The following is a 20,437-nucleotide window of genomic DNA, read 5'->3' as shown; positions in this document are numbered from 1 at the left end:
TATTTCTCTAACAGTCTCTCTCTCTCTCTCTCTCTCTCTCTCTCTCTCTCTCTCTCTCTCTCTCTCTCTCTCTCTCTCTCCTTCAGTTGGCACAACCTCAGCTCAGAGGCTGGTCACAGTACAGCCGGGGCCCCTGGTGCGTACGGAGGGCTCCCACGTGACCGTGTGGTGTAACGTGTCGGGCTACAGGGAGGGCGTGGAGCAGGACTTCGAGTGGTCCATGTACCTGCATACGGCCCCCGACCGCGAGATCCGCATGGTCAGCACAGCGCAGCAGAACTACGCCTACGCCGTGTACGCCCAGCGCGTCAACAACAAGGAGATTTACGTGGAGAGGTTGGGCCGCGACTCCGCCCTGCTGCACATCACCAAGGTGCAGGCGTCCGACCAGGGCGTGTTCGAGTGCTACACGCCCAACACGGACGGGCAGTACCTGGGCTCCTACAGCGCCCGCACCAACCTCACTGGTGAGTGACACGAGGGGCTGCTGGCCTCGTGCAGCTTTAGTGCGACACGCTCGGCGTGTTTTAGCCTCAGAGGCGTGTACACGCACAAAATCACGTTTTCTGCTCATTTCATTCCTAACGAGGTTCCCCAGCTGCATTCACAACATCTGTTTCCGCTGGTTCATGGGTAATCTGGCCCCGCCCACCCGCTCCAACCTCTCCATCCACCACACTAATGGAGCAGCGCTAATTGGCGGAGGTTTATTGCCTAAGTGGACTGACGTGGTTGGCGGGTGCTGGTGGTGTCGTGGACTCACTACCTGACAGAATGCCAGTCCATCTGTGTGTTTGCCCACCCGGCCATTAACCAGGGTGCACGCCTGCTCCACGCTCTGTTAGCTGCCACCATCGTACAGTCATCGTTAGCCTTTTCATTACAAGCATAATTAAAGCAAGCAGTCCTGTACATGCACACATACACAAGCACCGCCCCCTCCCCCCTCACACACACACACACAGATACACAAGCACCGCCCCCTCCCCCCTCACACACACACATACACAAGCACCGCCCTCTCCCCCCTCACACACACACACACACATACACAAGCACCGCCCCCTCCCCCCTCACACACACACACAGATACACAAGCACTGCCCCCTCCCCCTCACACACAAACACCGCCCCCTCCCCTCACACAAGCTCCGCCCCCTCCCCTCACACACAAACACCGCCCCCTCCCCTCACACACACACAGATACACAAGCACCGCCCCCTCCCCTCACACACACACACACACACACACAAATACACAAGCTCCACCCCCTTCCCTCACACACAAGCTCCGTCCCCTCCCTTCACACACAAACACTACCCCCTCCCCTCACACACAAGCACCGCCCCTCCCTGCACAAACAAGGACCGCCCCCTCCCCCTCACACACAAGCACCGCCCCCTCCCCTCACACACAAGTACCATCCCCTCCCCTCACACACAAGCACCGCCCCCTCCCCTGACACACACACGCATACACAAGCCCGCTCCCTCCCCTCAAATATGTGGTAAAAATAATATTTTTATTGTGACATTTTAGGAGATATGTTTGTCAGAGGCATAATGTGGCTGACTGTGGGTGTGTGCTAGTGTGGCTCATTGTGGGTGTGTGTACTGGGGTGTGTGTGTGTGTGTGGGTGTGTGTACTGGGTGTGGGTGTGTGTCCTGGGGTGTGGGTGTGTGTACTAGGGTGTGTGTACTGGGAAGTGTGTGTGTGGTGGGTCTCAGTCATTAGTGTCTTTTATTCTGTTTCTATCACCATGTCAGATAAGGAAGGATATGTTCAGTCCAGCACAATTAAACATTAATAGCAGCTATGTGACATTAAATATACTGAAGGGCTTGTCTATCTCCACCCATCCCTGTAACATACTGAAGGGCTTGTCTGTCTCCACCCATCCCTGTAACATACTGAAGGGCTTGTCTATCTCCACCCATCCCTGTAACAGATTACAGGGATGGGTGGAGATAGACAAGCCCTTCAGTATGTTACAGGGAGGTGGAGACAGACAAGCCCTTCAGTATGTTACAGGGAGGTGGAGACAGACAAGCCCTTCAGTATGTTACAGGGAGGTGGAGACAGACAAGCCCTTCAGTATGTTACAGGGATGGGTGGAGACAGACAAGCCCTTCAGTATGTTACAGGGATGGGTGGAGACAGACAAGCCCTTCAGTATGTTACAGGGAGGTGGAGACAGACAAGCCCTTCAGTATGTTACAGGGATGGGTGGAGATAGACAAGCCCTTCAGTATGTTACAGGGATGGGTGGAGACAGACAAGCCCTTCAGTATGTTACAGGGATGGGTGGAGATAGACAAGCCCTTCAGTATGTTACAGGGATGGGTGGAGATAGACAAGCCCTTCAGTATGTTACAGGGATGGGTGGAGATAGACAAGCCCTTCAGTATGTTACAGGGAGGTGGAGACAGACAAGCCCTTCAGTATGTTACAGGGATGGGTGGAGACAGACAAGCCCTTCAGTATGTTACAGGGATGGGTGGAGACAGACAAGCCCTTCAGTATGTTACAGGGATGGGTGGAGATAGACAAGCCCTTCAGTATGTTTACAGGGATGGGTGGAGACAGACAAGCCCTTCAGTATGTTGTAGGGATTGGAGGCTTTGCAGGGTCTTAATCTGCCATTTCCACTTAACATATAACACAGACGAGTCCAAACTCACTGTTTTCTCCGCTGACTGAGAGATCCTATCTCTAGGATGACATGCTTTAGCATTGGTGTCTGTGTGTGTGTGTGTATGGATAGTCAAGAGTGTGTGTGTTATCGTGTGTGTGTGTATAGATATATGTACAGTATGTCTGTGCATACCAGCGGGGGGATTTTTAATATGGTATGAGGGCGTGAGTCGTGAGTGATGCGTTGTGTGTGCTGGCAAGTGTGAAGAGCTTCATGCCGAGAACCACCTGTTTCAGGACAGATGCGTTGGTCTCCGCCCCCTTACTGCCCTTCCACGGCCACGCCCCCTCACAACCCCCCTCCCCCTTCTGCCGCTGCACACGTGTTCATGGCTGTCCGACCCGGTTCTGCTGTTGGAGGTCTGAGTGGAAGAGGAGGACGTTCCACTGTAGCCACTTATCACCTGATTCATGGCGCTTGCAGAGGGTTTAGTCACAGGTGGCATGGTGGGGCGGCCGGTACCGCTCACCCCCCGCATGGCACGAAGTGGACCGGCCTGCGTGGCTGTGCCAGTCCTGCCACACACACCAGTCTCACGGGCCCAGACACCTGTCCCCACACCGTTTGACTTGGACTCTTCGAGTTAGACTGTATGAAACACACACACACACATACACACACACACATCTGAGTTCCTACCGTCTTAACCCACTATGGCTCTCTGAAGCCCCTCCCCTACTCCACTGTAATGTGCTGTGATTGGCTGCTCGGGGTCTGCACATGCACCTGTGAGAGCCACTCAGGAGTTTCCCTCCCACCCCACCTGTCTCATCTATTCACTCTCCCCCTGTGGGTCTGTCTGCTTTACACACTGTATGAAACACACACACACACACACACACACACACACACACACACACGTGCACGTGCACCAGCCTTAGGCCTTCAGTAAACACAAGAGAAAAGTAACCCAAGTTACTCTGGGTCATTAACTGCTGAGATGAGACCTGTGATGTATTACAGGAGAGTTACTGTTTCGGCAAAAATAGCACAGTGCAGACTCTCAAAGAACGGCTTTGTTTCAGGACCTGGGAGCTGTGTGCTGTGTAGGGGTGTGGGGGGTTGTGCGGGAGGGCTTGTGGGGCTGTATGGGGTTATGTGGGGTTGTGTGCATCTGGCCAAGGTTCCTCTGAGATGAAAGGAGCTATCAGGTGTCTCAGCCCTCCTAGAGATCAAGCAGCACGTCTTTAACATGACACACCAGCGTCTTTAACATGACACACCAGCGTCTTTAACATGACAGGGCTGTGTGTCAGGGGTGTCAGTCAAAGGGTGGGGGGTGGGGGGGGGGGGGTTACTGTGTTCAGTGAAAATGGTTCACAGCACGACCGGCTAGACGTCTTTTCCAGTAATCATGTTTAATCTCTGCATGCACTGTACCCTGGTGAGATAGCAGTACTGATCATCTGTGTATGATGAAGATGGGGGGGGTGTAGATGGGTGAGTGGTGGAGGGGTGGTGTAGATGGAGGAGTGGTGTGGTGTAGATGGAGGAGTGGTGTGGTGTAGATGGAGGAGTGGTGTGGTGTAGATGGTGAGAGGTGGTGTAGATGGTGAGGGGTGGTGTAGATGGAGGAGTGGTGTGGTGTAGATGGTGAGGGGTGGTGTAGATGGAGGAGTGGTGTGGTGTAGATGGTGAGGGGTGGTGTAGATGGAGGAGTGGTGTGGTGTAGATGGAGGAGTGGTGTGGTGTAGATGGTGAGGGGTGGTGTAGATGGAGGAGTGGTGTGGTGTAGATGGTGAGGGGTGGTGTAGATGGAGGAGTGGTGTGGTGTAGATGGTGAGGGGTGGTGTAGATGGAGGAGTGGTGTGGTGTAGATGGAGGAGTGGTGTGGTGTAGATGGTGAGGGGTGGTGTAGATGGAGGAGTGGTGTGGTGTAGATGGTGAGGGGTGGTGTGGTGTAGATGGTGAGGGGTGGTGTAGATGGAGGAGTGGTGTGGTGTAGATGGTGAGGGGTGGTGTAGATGGAGGAGTGGTGTGGTGTAGATGGAGGAGTGGTGTGGTGTAGATGGTGAGGGGTGGTGTAGATGGAGGAGTGGTGTGGTGTAGATGGTGAGGGGTGGTGTAGATGGAGGAGTGGTGTGGTGTAGATGGAGGAGTGGTGTGGTGTAGATGGTGAGGGGTGGTGTAGATGGTGAGGGGTGGTGTAGATGGAGGAGTGGTGTGGTGTAGATGGTGAGGGGTGGTGTGGTGTAGATGGTGAGGGGTGGTGTAGATGGAGGAGTGGTGTGGTGTAGATGGTGAGGGGTGGTGTGGTGTAGATGGTGAGGGGTGGTGTAGATGGAGGAGTGGTGTGGTGTAGATGGTGAGGGGTGGTGTAGATGGAGGAGTGGTGTGGTGTAGATGGTGAGGGGTGGTGTGGTGTAGATGGAGGAGTGGTGTGGTGTAGATGGAGGGGTGGTGTGGTGTAGATGGTGAGGGGTGGTGTAGATGGAGCAGTGGGGTTTGGAGTGCTGGAGCATGTTGAGCCCAGGGGAGGGAGAGCATGTTCATGCAGGCCAGGGGAGGGAGGGAGGGAGGGAGGGAGAGAGAGAGAGAGAGAGAGAGAGAGAGAGAGAGAGAGTGAGAGTGAGTGAGTGAGTGAGTGTTATCTGGCTCTTTGTGCGTGTGAGCGTGAGAACCTGTGTGTGGTAAACACTGACCGTGAGAGCGAGTCGTTTCCACACTGACGGCTGCATCGCCACCGTCGAACACACAGAACCAGTCCCTCACGCCAGTGTGACGAGCACACACACACACACACACACACATACACACAGTTTCCCTCACCTACAGATGTCCTGTCTGTTGCTCTGTTGCCTGTCTGTTGATGCTTTGTTGTTTGTTGTTTGTGTCATGGCAGGCGGCCGCTGGCCTGTAGCAGCTTGTCTGTGTAATAGTGCGTCAGTAGTGTATCTGTGGTGAGTCTGTGGTGCATCACTGGTGTGTCATTGGTGCGTCAGTGGTGAGGGTGTGATTCCTGTACCTCCTACAAGGACACACTGCAGGAATCATGTTCCAACAGCACACTTGATACCTTTGTGAGGTCACACGTGCATGTGTGTGCGTACACACACACACACACACACACACACACACACACCAGCCTTCTGTAACTACAAGTAAGTAACCTGAGCAACTCTGCCTCATCCTGACACGTTGCCCACAGAGAGGAGGGCTGTGATGTGTTACAGCAGAGTTACAGCTTTGGCACCATAGAACTCTGCCTCTCGTTCTCCGTCTTTCTTCTTTCTCTCTCTCTGTCTCTCTTCTCTATCTTTTCTCTCTCTCTTTTCTCTGTCTCTCTCTGTCCTTCCCTTCGTCCTCTCCACATGGCCTGTGTTTGGTCTCCCCGAGTGTAAACACTCTCCGTCCTTGGTTAATCAGCGCTTGGTTAACCTTCGTGATCATGGCTGTGTGATTCATCACCTAGCAACACGCTGACGCATGCGGTTGGTTGCTCTGTGTGTGGTAGCTGGGAAACATCCCACAATGCATCTTACTCACGCTCGCGCTCTTGGCCCAGGAGTGTGGGAGGCGGCCTGGAGGGGAGGACGCTCCTGTAGCACGGGCAGCCGCCCAACTGCCCTTACACCCACCCCCCACCACCCAACTGCCCTTACACCCCCCCCCCCCCACCATCCAACTGCCCTTACACCCCCCCCCACCATCCAACTGCCCTTACACCCCCCCCACCATCCAACTGCCCTTACACCCCCCCCACCAAACTGCCCTTACACCCACCCTCCACCACCCAACTGCCCTTACACCCCCTCCCCCCACCCAAGTACCCTTACCCCCCCACCCAACTGCCCTTACACCCCCCCCACCATCCAACTGCCCTTACACCCCCCCCACCAAACTGCCCTTACACCCACCCTCCACCACCCAATTACCCTTACCCCCCCACCCAAATGCCCTTACACCCCCTCCCCCCACCCAACTACCCTTACACCCTCCCTCCCTCCACACAACTGCCCTTACCCCCCCACCCAACTACCCTTACACCCTCCCTCCCTCCACCCAACTGCCCTTACACCCTCCCTCCCCCCACCCAACTGCCCTTACATCCCCTCCCTCCACCCAACTGCCCTTACCCCCCCACCCAACTGCCCTTACACCCTCCCTCCCTCCACCCAACTGCCCTTACCCCCCCACCCAACTGCCCTTACACCCTCTCTCCCTCCACCCAACGGCCCTTACACCCCCACCCGATGGCACTTGCTCCATATGCTGATATTATCAGGTGGGGTTAGTACCACTGGGATTTTGCCCCAGCTGTCTTGATCCGAGGCCAGTGCAGTTCATTAGTGAGAACAGCTGAAGACTCAAAACCATGGCAGGACCTTCCAGCTCAGGTGTGTGTGTGTGTGTGTGTGTGTGTGTGTGTGTGTGTGTGTGTGTGTGTGTGTGTGTGTGTGTGTGTGTGATCTCCATCAGTCTGGAATGACACTGCATGTGGAGGGCACGCCGCATGACGGAGTGGCATGAAGACTCTTCTCTCTGGGTCACTCCAAAGGCACTGATGACCAGTGTGGTGTTAGTTACATGGATGAACCCCCACCTCCACCTCCCCCCCACTGAGTTGCTTATGCTCACATGCCTCTCTCAGAGGAGCTGATCTGTGGGGAGGCGGAGCTGGAGGCGGAGCTGGAGGCGGAGATGAGGGTGCCCCAGCTGTGGCCCAATGGGATCTTCCTCCTTTTCAGCTGCATTGATGTTCAGGAGAACGAGCAAATCCAGAAGAGGTGATGGTCCTTAACTACCCACTCCACAGGAGGAAAGTGGTTGCTATGTGGGGAGTAAGGGTGAGGGGTGGTGGACCTGTTGGAGATGTGTGGGTGGTGGTGTGGACCTGTTGGAAATGTGTGGGTGGTGGTGCGTGGCGGTTGGAGATGTGTGAGGTACTGCAATTCTCAACAGAAGGATGGAAAACGGCCCTCTGAAGCTCACCAACTCAAGGTCGATTCTCCCATCTCTCTCCTCCCTTATCTCTCCATGTTCTCCTCCATCTCTCTCCATCTTCCTCTGTTGTCTTCTGTTCCTTCGCTTTCATCTTCTCTGTTTTCTTACTCTTTCTCACTGAAAGATCTCTGTTACTGTTTTTCGCAGCCGACGATGACGAGGCTCGGTGAGGAAGGAGAGCTGGGAGCTGCTGGCTTTAGTCGCCTGGAGTTGCTAATAAGATTTTTAGTTTTGAGGAAAACTGAAGAGTGAAAGCCTGAGCTTGAGCTTGCTGTTAATTCACACACACACACACACACACACACACACACACACACACACACACACACACACACACACACACACACACACACCAGTAAGGCTTAAGCTTGGTGCGTCATGCTTGCTTTCTGCTGTGAAGGTGACAGCACTTCCAGTGCTGTGTTAATGAAGGACAGATGCAGGTCCTCACAGAGACTGGAGGAGATGATGCCGTCTGTCCGCTAGCGTCACACCTTCAGCTGACCACACCTGCCCAAATCAATCAAACCTGGAGAGGCGGAGCCGTGCAATGTGTGGGCGGGGCACACGGAGGCTGAGATTGGCAGAGACCAGTGGGCTGGATGCTTCTGTGTCCTCCATGTCTGTCTGCGTCCGCCATGCGCCTGGGCGTCTGTATTGGTTCTCAGGGGCTAGGGGCCTGCAGTGTTCACTGAGCACATGGCATGGGTGGAGGTTCTAGGGACCAGAGATCCAACAGAGGTAGTAGTGAGAGGTGGAGGAAGGAAGGAGCTGTGGAGACCTGTAAGGAGAACCTAAGAAAGCATCAGCTCCACGTTGAGATGTGCAGCCTGACTCAGGAGCAGCTCTGGCAGCATGGAGAAGACAGGCGAGAAGACCCACCCTCAGGACCCACCCAAATCCTCCACCCTCTGCCTCCACCACCCCCTCCGTGCGAAGCTGCCACTGGGTCTCTTGCTGCCCGTGTGAGTGGAGCTGATGTATTTGGAGACACAGGCAAAAGATCGTTGACATGAACAAGCGCTCAGCTAATAAGAAAGACTTAATGCGTTGATCTTATGAGGATGTTAGCAGCGTTCATCGTTACATTGGGGAGAAGGGCCAGAACGCTGCTCCACTGCAGTGGTTCTGATCTGATTAAAGTGCTGAACCCCAGGCGTTCCTGTCTGCACAGCCTAATAAACACAACAAATCCTCCACAATAACAAACACGGATATGAACAGTTGGGGAATGTGTTCTCAGATTGTTCTCGCTCCCCCTCCCAACGTCTCGTGGAGGTCTCAGTTAGAGGGATCAACGTGGACGCCAGAGAGTGTCCTCGGAGAGTGTCCTCGGAGAGTGTCCTCAGGGAGTGTCCTCGGAGAGTGTCCTCGGAGAGTGTCCTCGGAGAGTGTCCTCGGAGAGTGTCCTCAGGGAGTGTCCTCAGGGAGTGTCCTCAGGGAGTGTCCTCAGGGAGTGTCCTCTGAGAGCCCGCTAGCGTCTACACACCTCCCGTTTGCGCCTGCCTAATTCTCCCGACTCTTCCTCTTGACTCCTCCTCCTCTTGACTCCTCCTCCAGACATGTGCTTCTACATAATCAGTGCAGAGGTTAACACATACATACGCATTAAACCGCCTCCAAGAGATGCTGTGTGTGTGTGTGTGTGTGTGTGTGTGTGTGTGTGTGTGTGTGTGTGTGTGCGCGCACACCATGGTGCAGTGGTGTGTGGTTAAATATGTTGTTGTTCTTTGTAAAGGCCCTGAGTCGGTGTTCAGTGTTCCCCAGTGTTCAGTGTTCCCCTGGAGTTATTATTTCACCCAACTCATTAAAATGTTAATCACTTCCCTTGTTATTTAGAATAGAAAATTTAGATTTGTCTTGCATAATTTGTTTAAATGTGCAGAAGGGCTGACTGGGTGTGCTTGGTGTGGAGGGTGTGGGGTCGTGAGGGTGTTGTGGGGTCGTGAGGGGTGTGGAGGGTGTGGGGTCGTGAGGGGTGTGGACGGTGTGGGGTCGTGAGGGTGTTGTGTGGGGTCGTGAGGGGTGTGGAGGGTGTGGGGTCGTGAGGGGTGTGGAGGGTGTTGTGGGGGTGTGGGGTCATGAGGGGTGTGGAGGGTGTGGGGTTGTGGGGGGTGTGGAGGGTGTGGGGTCATGTGGAGTGTGTGGGGTTGTGATGGGTGTGGAGGGTGTTGTGGGGGGTGTGGGGTCATGAGGGGTGTGGAGGGTGTGGGGTCGTGAGGATGTTGTGTGGGGTCGTGAGGGGTGTGGAGGGTGTTGTGGGGGTGTGGGGTCATGAGGGGTGTGGAGGGTGTGGGGTTGTGGAGGGTGTGGGGTCATGTGGAGTGTGTGGGGTTGTGAGGGGTGTGGAGGGTGTTGTGGGGTCATGTGGAGTGTGTGGGGTCATGAGGGGTGTGAAGGGTGTGGGGGACATGTGGGTACGGTGTCCTCCTCTGATTTGTGCGGTACAGCCGTATATCCGCTACTCTTAACACAGGGAGTCAGCAGCAGGATGAGAACAAGGAACAGTGTAATGGTTCCCTCAGGCTGGACGTGATGCCTGCTGAGCTGAGGGGAGTGGGCCGGGGCCGGGGTAACTGGGTCCGGGGTAACTGGGTCCGGGGTAACTGGGGCCGGGGTAACTGGGGCCGGGGTAACTGGGGCCGGGGTAACTGGGGCTTGGAACCACGCTTACAGAACACATAAGTACCACCTGAAGGTGCAGCTTTCGTTTGCTTTATTATGGATGGTCAATTTTTACAATTTTCATAATGATGCATTACTCGCACTAGTACAGTGTGCGTGTGTGTGTGTGTGTGTGTGTGTGTGTGTGTGTGTGTGTGCGCGCGAGTGTGTCTGTGTGTGTGTGTGTGTGTGTGTGTGTGTGTGTGTGTGTGTGTGTGTGTGCGTGTGTGCGAGTGTGTGCGTGTGTGTGTGTGTGTGTGTGTGTGTGTGTGTGTGGTGGTAATGAACCCTCATCAGTGCCTGTGTTTCCAGTCCTCTGTTGGACCCCAGGCAGTGATATGTGATACACAGAGACACTGCACATATGCTACCACCTGTGCCTGCCTGGGGGTGTTGGCAGAGATCAGGGGGCATGTGGGTGGAGACGAGGGGGGGTGGGGGTGGAGGGGGGGTGGAGAGGAGGGGGCACAGTGTTGTGGGCGGTCCTCCACCTTTGTCCCGCTTGGCTGGTGCCCAGATGAGTGTGTCCTGACTGCATCTGCTGCCCCCCTGCACCAGGGGTTTTGCCCTCCTGCACCAGGGGTTTTGCCCTCCTGCACCAGGGGTTTTACCCCCCTGCTCCCTCCCCACACCCTCTGGTTCCCTTATGGACACACCAGGTGATTCACTGGCTTGTTCATCATGTGAACTGAGTTCCAATATTCTGATTTTGAAAAAAACTACAGACTGCCTGGTGAATCTACAGAGACTCATACAGGCTCATACAGGCAGCCCGAATAACACATAACGCTCGTTTACGCAGCTTAATAATGCAGGTTAACACGCATGCACACACACTCCCATACATAAACACACCTCAGTGGGTCCGGTATGGTCAGATGACTTGGCTACCCCCCCCCCCCCCTCCCCACACACACACACATATCCTGCGGGAATTGTTTAATTGGTCACAGGGCCTGACCATCTGTGGCTGGTGAGTTTGAATGAGAGGAATAAAGGAGGTGGGTGTAGAAGCCGGATGGAGAGGCCTGCAGGCCTGGGAGAGAGGGAGTGTGGGAGAGAGAGAGGTGGAGGGGATGGAGAGGGGGAGTGTGGGAGAGAGAGAGGTGGAGGGGATGGAGAGAGCGACAGAAGGACACAGAGGGCAGTAGGGATGGTGAACGGGGTGAGGTCCAAGCCCTCCGGCGCCCCCTGGCTGTGGCCCGCTCACCCTCACCGCCCCCTCCTTCACTCACTCGTGCCCAATTCGGGTCTTTGTGTAGCCAATCAGAGAACAGAAACACGTAGTGAGTGGGACGATATGAGGAGCTAGCTGCTGTATCTGCTTGCTAATCAGCATGAGCCATGTGCCCGGGGTCCTTGGGACCGTAGAGCCGGGCCGTGTTGGCACCAGTCGTGCGAAGGAAGCCTGTTCTTCTCCTTTCTGCCGTCCCCGAACGCGGCCGTCTTCGGTTTGGTCGCTGTGATGCTCTTCCCGCTGAGACTCGGAGGCACTTAAACTGGAGATGCCAGTGGAAGGAGGAAAGCAGAGTTAAAAGTCCCAGATGGAATTACTGGAAAACACTCCAACGAGCCACCGGCCTCATTTCCCCTCTCATGATCATGTCGAGCAGACAGCAGCTCTCTGGGTTAGTAGTACAAGAGGCGCCTGATTGGCTGTTGGGGAACCTAGACTCTTCTGGGGTTATGGAGTGGTGTGTGTGTGTGTGTGTGTGTGTGTGTGTGTGTGTGTGTGTGTGTGTGTGTGTGTGTGTGTGTGTGTGTGTGTGTATGCCTTGGTGTGTTCTTGCTGGTGCAGACATAACAGGCTGGGTGGGACAGGCAGACACTCACAAGCCCCTCCCTGTAGCGTGTGGGGGAGGAGCTGGAGGCGGAGTTACCGGAAAGGCTGATCTGATGAAGGGGAAATGTTTGCTTACTTTTGTGTTTTCCACTGGTTTCTTTCTTTCTGTCCCTGTTTTACTTCTTCCACTTTTCACTTTTGTTTCTCACCCCAGTCTTGTAGAAGGAGGGGGGTGGAGCTGGAGGCGGAGCTACTGGAGGGGGTCTGCCTCTGAGTGGCTGTTTCTCCAGTCTGATTCGCAATTTAATGAGCCTGTACGACGGCTCAACTTATTCTAATGAGAAATCCCTTAATGATGTGAGATGCATAATCTCAGTAATTATATTACTTGTACTGGGCCTCAGATGGTTGATTTACACCATGGTAGCTGCTGCAGCATCCTGAATTGCTGTGTGAGAAGGCTCCACCTGCTCCACCTGCTCCACCTGCCCCCACCTTCCCATACTTGCCCCAACCTGCCCACGTTTTAAGATAAGCTGCCATATTTTGCCCTGTCTGCTGCCATGAGGTGGAACAGAGACATGGCTAATGATCTGGTGATTTTAATCAGATTATCCCGTAATCCCAGCATGCACTGGGATGTAGGTTTATACTTTGAGGGGTGCTCGATTATCACAGTGATAAACACCTGGTAATGTCTTCTCAGCCCAGCTGGGGGTCTGACAGCAGTGGTCCTGGGCCAGTGGGGCAGAGTTCAGGCTGGTGATTTTATGTTGCATTCTGGGTACTGTAGTGATGACCTCATCTCTCCCTGCATTCTGGGTACCGCAGTACTCATCTCCCACGGCCGGGTTCTTCCCTGCTGTGAGAGTGCTGACACCCAACACAGACGGAGGCCACAAGGCTTCACCCTCACGCTGTCTCTGGCTCTTTGAAGTGTATTCAACTCTAATTCAAGTCTTTCTGGTAATGTAGCACAAAGCACCATTTTAAAACTCTTTGTACAGTCTAATGCCCATGGAGACAAGAATCAGACGGCGTGGACGCGTCTGATAACGACACACTGTGGGCTCTGTCTCCATCACATAGTGGCTTCACATCTGTCACTGTCATTTAGCAGCTGACCAGATCTCACTCAGCTCACACACACACACACACACACACACACACACACACACACACACACACACACACACACACACACACACACAGCTGATGTACTGTTGTTAGGCCCTGTGGGAATCTGCGGTCTGATATCAGAGGCAGAATTGTCCTTCCCTGTGGAGACGGGCCCCTGCTGTCTGCCTGCGGCTCCGTTATTAAGGAGGCTGCGTCGCCATGGCGGCTGCGTCACCGTGGCGTTTGTGCTCAGTGTGGGCGTGAGGTTGGTGGAGGAGACCCCTCCCCCGTCCCTGGGTATAATTATCCCCCTCTCTCTTTCTTTCTTTATTCTGCCATGAATGACCCTGGGGGTCAAGGCAACAAGGCAATGGTGGGAGTGTGTGGCTTTTTATTAGGTTGTGTGTGTGTGTGTGTATCTGTGTGTGTGTGTGTGTCTGTGTGTCTGTGTGTGTGTGTGTGTGTGTGTGTCTGTGCGTGCGTGTGTGTGTGTCTGTGTGTGTGTGTCTGTGTGTGCGTGCGTGTGTGTGTGTCTGTGTGTGTGTCTGTGTGTGTGTCTGTGTGTGTGTGTGTGTGTGTGTGTGTGTGTGCGTGTGTGTGTGTGTGTGTGTGTGCGTCACTACTCAGACTGCTCCATGTTGGAGACGAGTTCTCACTACTTTAAGAACAGCAGCATTGGCACCAGAGTGGCCATCTGTGAACCCCACCGACACCAGTCTAGTCGAGACCACCAGTCTAGTCGAGACCACCAGTCTAGTCGAGACCAGCAGTCTAGTTGAGACCAGCCATCAAACACTCCCTCCATAGTGATAGCGATAATGATGTTAGGGTGTGTGGAGGAGCTTCAGGGTTGAAGGATGACTGATCTGTAGACTACACGTAATTAGCGCACAGTTAGCCGGAGTAAAGGATGATTGACGTGTAATGACAGGACACAGACGATGGGTGGCCCCTCCCTTACCCCCACCGCCCCTCCCCCTGATGACCCCAGCAGACACCCAGGGCTGGCTTACCCATTAGACCCACACAGCTGTGTCCCGGGGCTCCCCACTACCCCTCGGATCCGCAGCCATCTGGAGAGCTCGCAGCTCAGGGACGTCCCTACACACCCCGCCAGGCCGCTGCCCCCCGCCCCTCCCCCGCTGTCCTTCTGTCCCCCAGAGGGACGCCGGACCCCCTCCCCCTCTCACCCCTCCTCCAGGAGAACACGCCCTCCACACTGCCAGTCAGGCTCTACTGGGTCATGTGATCACAGAGGCTTCCGTCAGCACACCAACCACCCCGTCTCATGCTGCTACGGTTAACCGATGCCCTGATGGCAGCTAACAAAACGTGCGTGGCTAGCGTGCTGGTGGAAACCTCTGAGATCACATGACGCTGGTTTTGAGGGTCAGGATGCGTCTGTTATTACCTCGTACTCCGAAAACAACACCGCCAGACCAGTTTAGTATTTCGCATCCATGACATTCTCACAAACCACCAGAATAAATCCATTCAAAATTTGGTTTGTTCAGAAGGGATGTGCTAATTTGTCAGTGCTAGACACAATTACATGCAAGTCACATTTTGTAATTAATTTATTCATTTTAAGAGGTTCCTTAGTGCCCAAATCATTTAAGGTGTTTAAAAATGATCCAATATGGCCACATGCCACTCTGTTCTTCTTAGACAAACAGAAGGAGTCAGACAGACAGAGGCGATGCAGTGATATTTTACATTAGGTCAGTGTCTGTATTGCTGGATATGCGTATGTCTGTACATATCTTTACATTCACCATTTGCCACCCATATTGGGCAATGTGTGATGTTTAACTAGCTGATAGGTGTTGGGTGTGGTGAGTGTGTGTTCCCACCAGTGTGTTTGTGTCAGCATGTTTAAAGATCAAACAGCGACCTGTTATGGCTACTTGCAGTTTAAACTATCACTCACACACCTGTCTACACACCTGTTGGTGTGTGTGTATGTGTGCCTCCATTGGTGTTGGTGGTCAGCCCCACTGGTGGATTGATGTGTTCAAACCTTTTTGGTTTCTTATGACAATTATGAAATGTCATACCTGACAAATGGGAACTATTCTTGTATGAGTAATCTCCAGAATCAACTGCAAACTACCTATGTAGTGATGAGGTACTGTTGAGGTCATGACCTGAACCACGAGTAGTGATGAGGTACTATTGAGGTCATCACCTGAACCATGAGCAGTAATGAGGTACTGTTGATGTCATCACCTGAACCACGAGTAGTGATGAGGTACTGTTGAGGTCATGACCTGAACCACGAGTAGTGATGAGGTACTGTTGATGTCATGACCTGAACCACGAGTAGTGATGAGGTACTGTTGAGGTCATCACCTGAACCACGAGTAGTGATGAGGTACTGTTGAGGTCATCACCTGAACCACGAGTAGTGATGAGGTACTGTTGAGGTCATGACCTGAACCACGAGTAGTGATGAGGTACTGTTGATGTCATGACCTGAACCACGAGTAGTGATGAGGTACTGTTGAGGTCATCACCTGAACCACGAGTAGTGATGAGGTACTGTTGAGGTCATCACCTGAACCACGAGTAGTGATGAGGTACTGTTGAGGTCATCACCTGAACCACGAGAAGTGATGAGGTACTGTTGAGGTCATCACCTGAACCACGAGTAGTGATGAGGTACTGTTGAGGTCATCACCTGAACCACGAGTAGTGATGAGGTACTGTTGAGGTCATCACCTGAACCATGAGCAGTGATATGGTTCAGGTGATGACCTCAACAGAACCTCGAGTGATGAGGTACTATTAGAGAGCAGGCAGAGTGAAATAGTTTCACTATAAGTGAAAAGCAGGGATATTCCACCAAATATTGATTTTTGAACACCCCAGTTAAAATATTATTTTGTTGCTTTAAAAATTTATATGAACTTGTTTTCTTATTTATTATTTATTATCCATTATTCATTATTCAGGGTCTGAAAACACTGCTTCTTTTTTATAAAAATGATTTGAATGTTTTTCAAATGTTTTATTTATTCCTGCAATTTCATTTTGAATTAGGGAGAAATGTCTGTACTTTAATAAGACGGATATTACTTTTATTCAAGCACACCTATAAATAGTAAAACCAGAGAGAATGGTAATTTTGTCTCAATTTTTTCCTGAGCTTTGTGTGTGTGTCTGCCTGCCTGTCTCTCTGCCTGCCACAGACCCCATTCTTAGTTCCTGCATCGCTGAATGTTGGTAGTGATTCAGGGTGAACCTTGAGCAACTCTTGGGCTCAGCTGAACTGGGAGCTACAGAGGAAGGGAGGAGTCAGAAGGGAAATGTGATAATGGGGTGTTGAATGTAGACAGAGGGAGTGTGTGTGTGTGTGTGTGTGTGTGTGTGTGTGTGTGTGTGTGTGTGTGTGTGTGTGTGTGTGTGTGTGTGTGTGTGTGTGTGTGTGTGTGTGTGTGTGTGTGTGTGTGTGTGTGTGTGTGTGTGTGTGTGTGTGTGTGTGTGTGCTTGGAACCCACTGAACTTGATCTGGAGTTAAACACAAATCTGGATCTGAAGTTAAACACAAAGATCTCAGGAGCACTGGCTCTGAGGACAGAATTCTGATCTTTCTCTCTGTCTTCTCATCTCTCACACTCTCTGTCTCACACACAAGCACACACACACCTGCTCAGTGTGTTAACATGTTCCCGGCAGCCATGCTGAATCTGGTACCTTAGCAGACGTGCAATTCAGCACCAGGGTTAACATTCTTACTCACCTCACCTTTCTCTTATCTCTTAAACACTCTGTGTGTGTGTGTGTGTGTGTGTGTGTGTGTGTGTGTGTGTGTGTGTGTGTGTGTGTGTGTGTGTGTGTGTGTGTGTGTGTCAGATTAATTGTGCAGTGTGTGACTGATGGCCCTACAGGCCTGAAGGGCACTCTCTCCTCCAGCCGCTGGTTGTGTTTAACACATTGGCATGTCAAGCGTGTGTGTGTGTGTGTGTGTGTGTGTACGCACGCATGTGTTTATAGGTATGGTGGTCAGTGCAGAACTGATCACTTTTAACCTGACTTGCCTTTCTCTTGAAGTCTTCTGTACCAAGGGCCTGTACACGCAGTGAACTCATAATGAGGGCCTGTACACGCTGAGTTATCGAGAAGGCAGTGAAGTCTCCTCCCAACGCACCACTATCGATCTGTCCAGCTGGGCACAGGCTGAATTAAGACTGTAACACACCATAGCGCATTAATGACTCATAAAAGCCACATCAAAGATTGCGTTATCGGTGCAGTCTTTTAGGCTTGTTCAGTTTTAGAGGTGGGAAATTATATCTGTCGTGTTAATAAGTCCATGAGGTTCAGGGAGTGAAAATGGCCGCTCTGTGTTCTGGTCACATTAGAAAAGCAGGCTGCTCTCCCTGTATGCCTCTCTCCCCCTTTACTCTCTCTCTCTCTCTCTCTCTCTCTCTCTCTCTCTCTCTCTCTCTCTCTCTCTCTCTCTCTCTCTCTCTCTCTCTCTTCATGTGCACACTAGAAAAAACACCCACAGTTACACAGCCTCTGAGTCAGAGGGAACAGAAGTGTCTTGGCCAGCTGTTGACTGCTGTGTTATGGATATGCTCCCACACACACTCACCACCCTACAGCCCCCCCACCCTGCTGAAGATGTGCAGTTAAACGGGCTGCCATCCACGCAGTTGTGACGTGAGGTAACTAGATTGCTGTGTAGCCCGTGTTGAGGCTCTGCGTGGTGTTGTGTGACTCTGCGTGAACTGATCACGTGACTCTACGTGACCTGATCACATGACTCTACGTGACCTGATCACATGTCTTTGCGTGACCTGATCATGTGACAGGAGGGCCGGAATCTCCAGTGGGGATGTGTGTTAGTGGCGGAGCAGGGAACCGTCGGCATGGTGGCGTCGGCATGGTAGCGTCGGCATGGTGGCGTCGGCATGGTAGCGTCGGCATGGTGGCGTCTGCATGGTAGCGTCGGCATGGTGGCGTCGGCATGGTAGCGTCGGCATGGTGCCTGCAAGATCTCTCCATCAGCCGCTGTCTTTGATGGGACTCCATGTTGTGTTTCCTTCTGTAACTGTTTTTACATTTCCCACGAAACACCTCAGCATGCAGGAGGCAGAATAAACACGCAACTCTCAGCAGGAAAATGACTGACAGCACGATCAGAGTCCAGCTGTCCAGCAGGGTACCAGTACCAGAACCAGGAACTGAAATGTGAATGTTATATGATCAGCATCTACCCCCCAATGACACACACACACACACACACACGTTAAATCAGCAGTGTGGGCAGTTGTGAAGAGCTGCAGCTGTAAATCTGAACATTTGTCGATAGCAGCTCAGGACACGCCCTCCTTCCCTCAGGACCCGCCCTCCTTCCCTCAGGACACGCCCTCCTTCCCTCAGGACCCGCCCTCCTTCCCTCAGGACCCGCCCTCCTTCCCTCAGGACCCGCCCTCCTTCCCTCAGGACCCGCCCTCCTTCCCTCAGGACACGCCCTCCTTCCCTCAGGACCCGCCCTCCTTCCCTCAGGACCCGCCCTCCTTCCCTCAGGACCCGCCCTCCTTCCCTCAGGACCCGCCCTCCTGCTCTCAGGACCCGCCCTCCTTCCCTCAGGACCCGCCCTCCTGCTCTCAGGACCCGCCCTTGTGCTCTCTTCATGCTCCGCCACAGCCTCATCTTCCTCTCCTGCTACTGTTTGCCCAACAAACACCTAACACCTCCTGCCAGTGGGAGTAACCCCCATCCTGCTGAGTAACACTAGGAGTGTGTGTGAATGTGAGTGGGTGGGTGGGTGGGTGGGTGAGTGTGTGTGTGTGTGTGCACACTCCCAGTGTGTGCTGCTTCTTCTCACCAGACCCACTACGATACCTTGTTTTGAGTTTGGTTCAGTGTTGTGCAGTAACTGCAGACACCTGAAGGCTCGTGTGTCCCAGCTGATACATGTCCTACTGCCCTCAGTGTCCCACCACATCCTACCATGTGCCTGGTCTCCAGGACATCTCTGTCCCCCAGTGCAAAGCTGAGGACGTCCACGGCTCTTCTTCTGCTCTTTAAAGGATCTGCTGAAGCAGAGAGGATGTTTGATCTTCTGCCTCCAGAAGTCCTGTTCTGTTTTATTACAGTAATAAAACATGTCGTCCACCTCTCAGTCTGATCCCAGTAATCTGCTTGAATGCAAAATTACTGCTTCTCCCTGTCCTGCAGTAACAGAGTGTGATGTCTGGAGTGTGTGTTTGGGGGTGGTACGTCTCTCCTGTCCTGCAGTAACAGAGTGTGATGTCTGGAGTGTGTGTTTGGGGGTGGTACGTCTCTCCTGTCCTGCATCGAGCAGAGTGTGATGTCTAGAGTGTGTGTTTGGGGGTGGTACGTCTCTCCTGTCCTGCAGTAACAGAGTGTGATGTCTGGAGTGTGTGTTTGGGGGTGGTACGTCTCTCCTGCCCTGCATCGAGCAGAGTGTGATGTCTGGAGTGTGTGTTTGGGGGTGGTACGTCTCTCCTGCCCTGCATCGAGCAGAGTGTGATGTCTGGAGTGTGTGTTTGGGGGTGGTACGTCTCTCCTGCCCTGCATCGAGCAGAGTGTGATGTCTGGAGTGTGTGTTTGGGGGTGGTACGTCTCTCCTGTCCTGCATCGAGCAGAGTGTGATGTCTGGAGTGTGTGTTTGGGGGCTGAACGTCTCCCTTACCGCCACACGTCTGGTGATGTTTCCCTCTGGAGGGGAACGCTACATCTTCTCCTCTGTCTCCTCGCCGAGTGAATCCCAATTACCGCTCTGTCAGCGGGGCCGTGATCTCCGGCCTTTTATCAGCGCAGACAGGAGGAGGAGTGGTGGGGGGAGCCAGTGCTCCTCCTGCAGGAGAGCTGTGAGCGTGGTGAGCGGGGCTGATGGATGCTGGTCTCGCTACGCCGTGCTAGCGCTCCGATGAGCAGAACACTGGACCAGGCGGCCGCTACATTAGTAATGGAGAGAAGTGCTGTGGACTTCTACACAGCGCCCCCTGCTGGGAACATAACCTCTCTTCTGCCCACAGCTTCTCCTCCTTTGTGTCTTTTTACGACGATTCCCTCACCCTCCACACACACACACACACACACACACCCTTTAGCACTAGCAGATAGCTCGTGTTGTCAGCTCTGAGTGGAGAGCAATGGGATCAAAGCTGAAGCAGGGTGCTTTGGGCGGTAAACAGACCTCGCGTCTCTTTCACACACACACGTGCAGAAGGCTGTGAAGGTGATCCAGCCC

At 53.2% G+C, this 20,437-nt stretch overlaps 1 protein-coding gene across 1 annotated transcript in view; it reads left to right on the top strand.

Moving 5' to 3' along the window:
* Positions 1–20,437, top strand: part of LOC143511544 (immunoglobulin superfamily member 3-like) — a 63,263-nt gene that overhangs the window by 20,383 nt on the left and 22,443 nt on the right. Inside the window, exon 2 of the mRNA XM_077001149.1 lies at positions 87–467. Coding sequence (XP_076857264.1) covers positions 87–467 — 381 coding nt within the window. The remainder of the gene's footprint in view (positions 1–86; positions 468–20,437) is intronic.

Source organism: Brachyhypopomus gauderio, chromosome 4, assembly GCF_052324685.1.
Source record: "Brachyhypopomus gauderio isolate BG-103 chromosome 4, BGAUD_0.2, whole genome shotgun sequence".
NCBI classification, from domain to species: Eukaryota; Metazoa; Chordata; class Actinopteri; order Gymnotiformes; family Hypopomidae; genus Brachyhypopomus; species Brachyhypopomus gauderio.
Note: the sequence above shows the minus strand (reverse complement) of the source record. Positions and strands in the feature narration are given on the sequence as shown.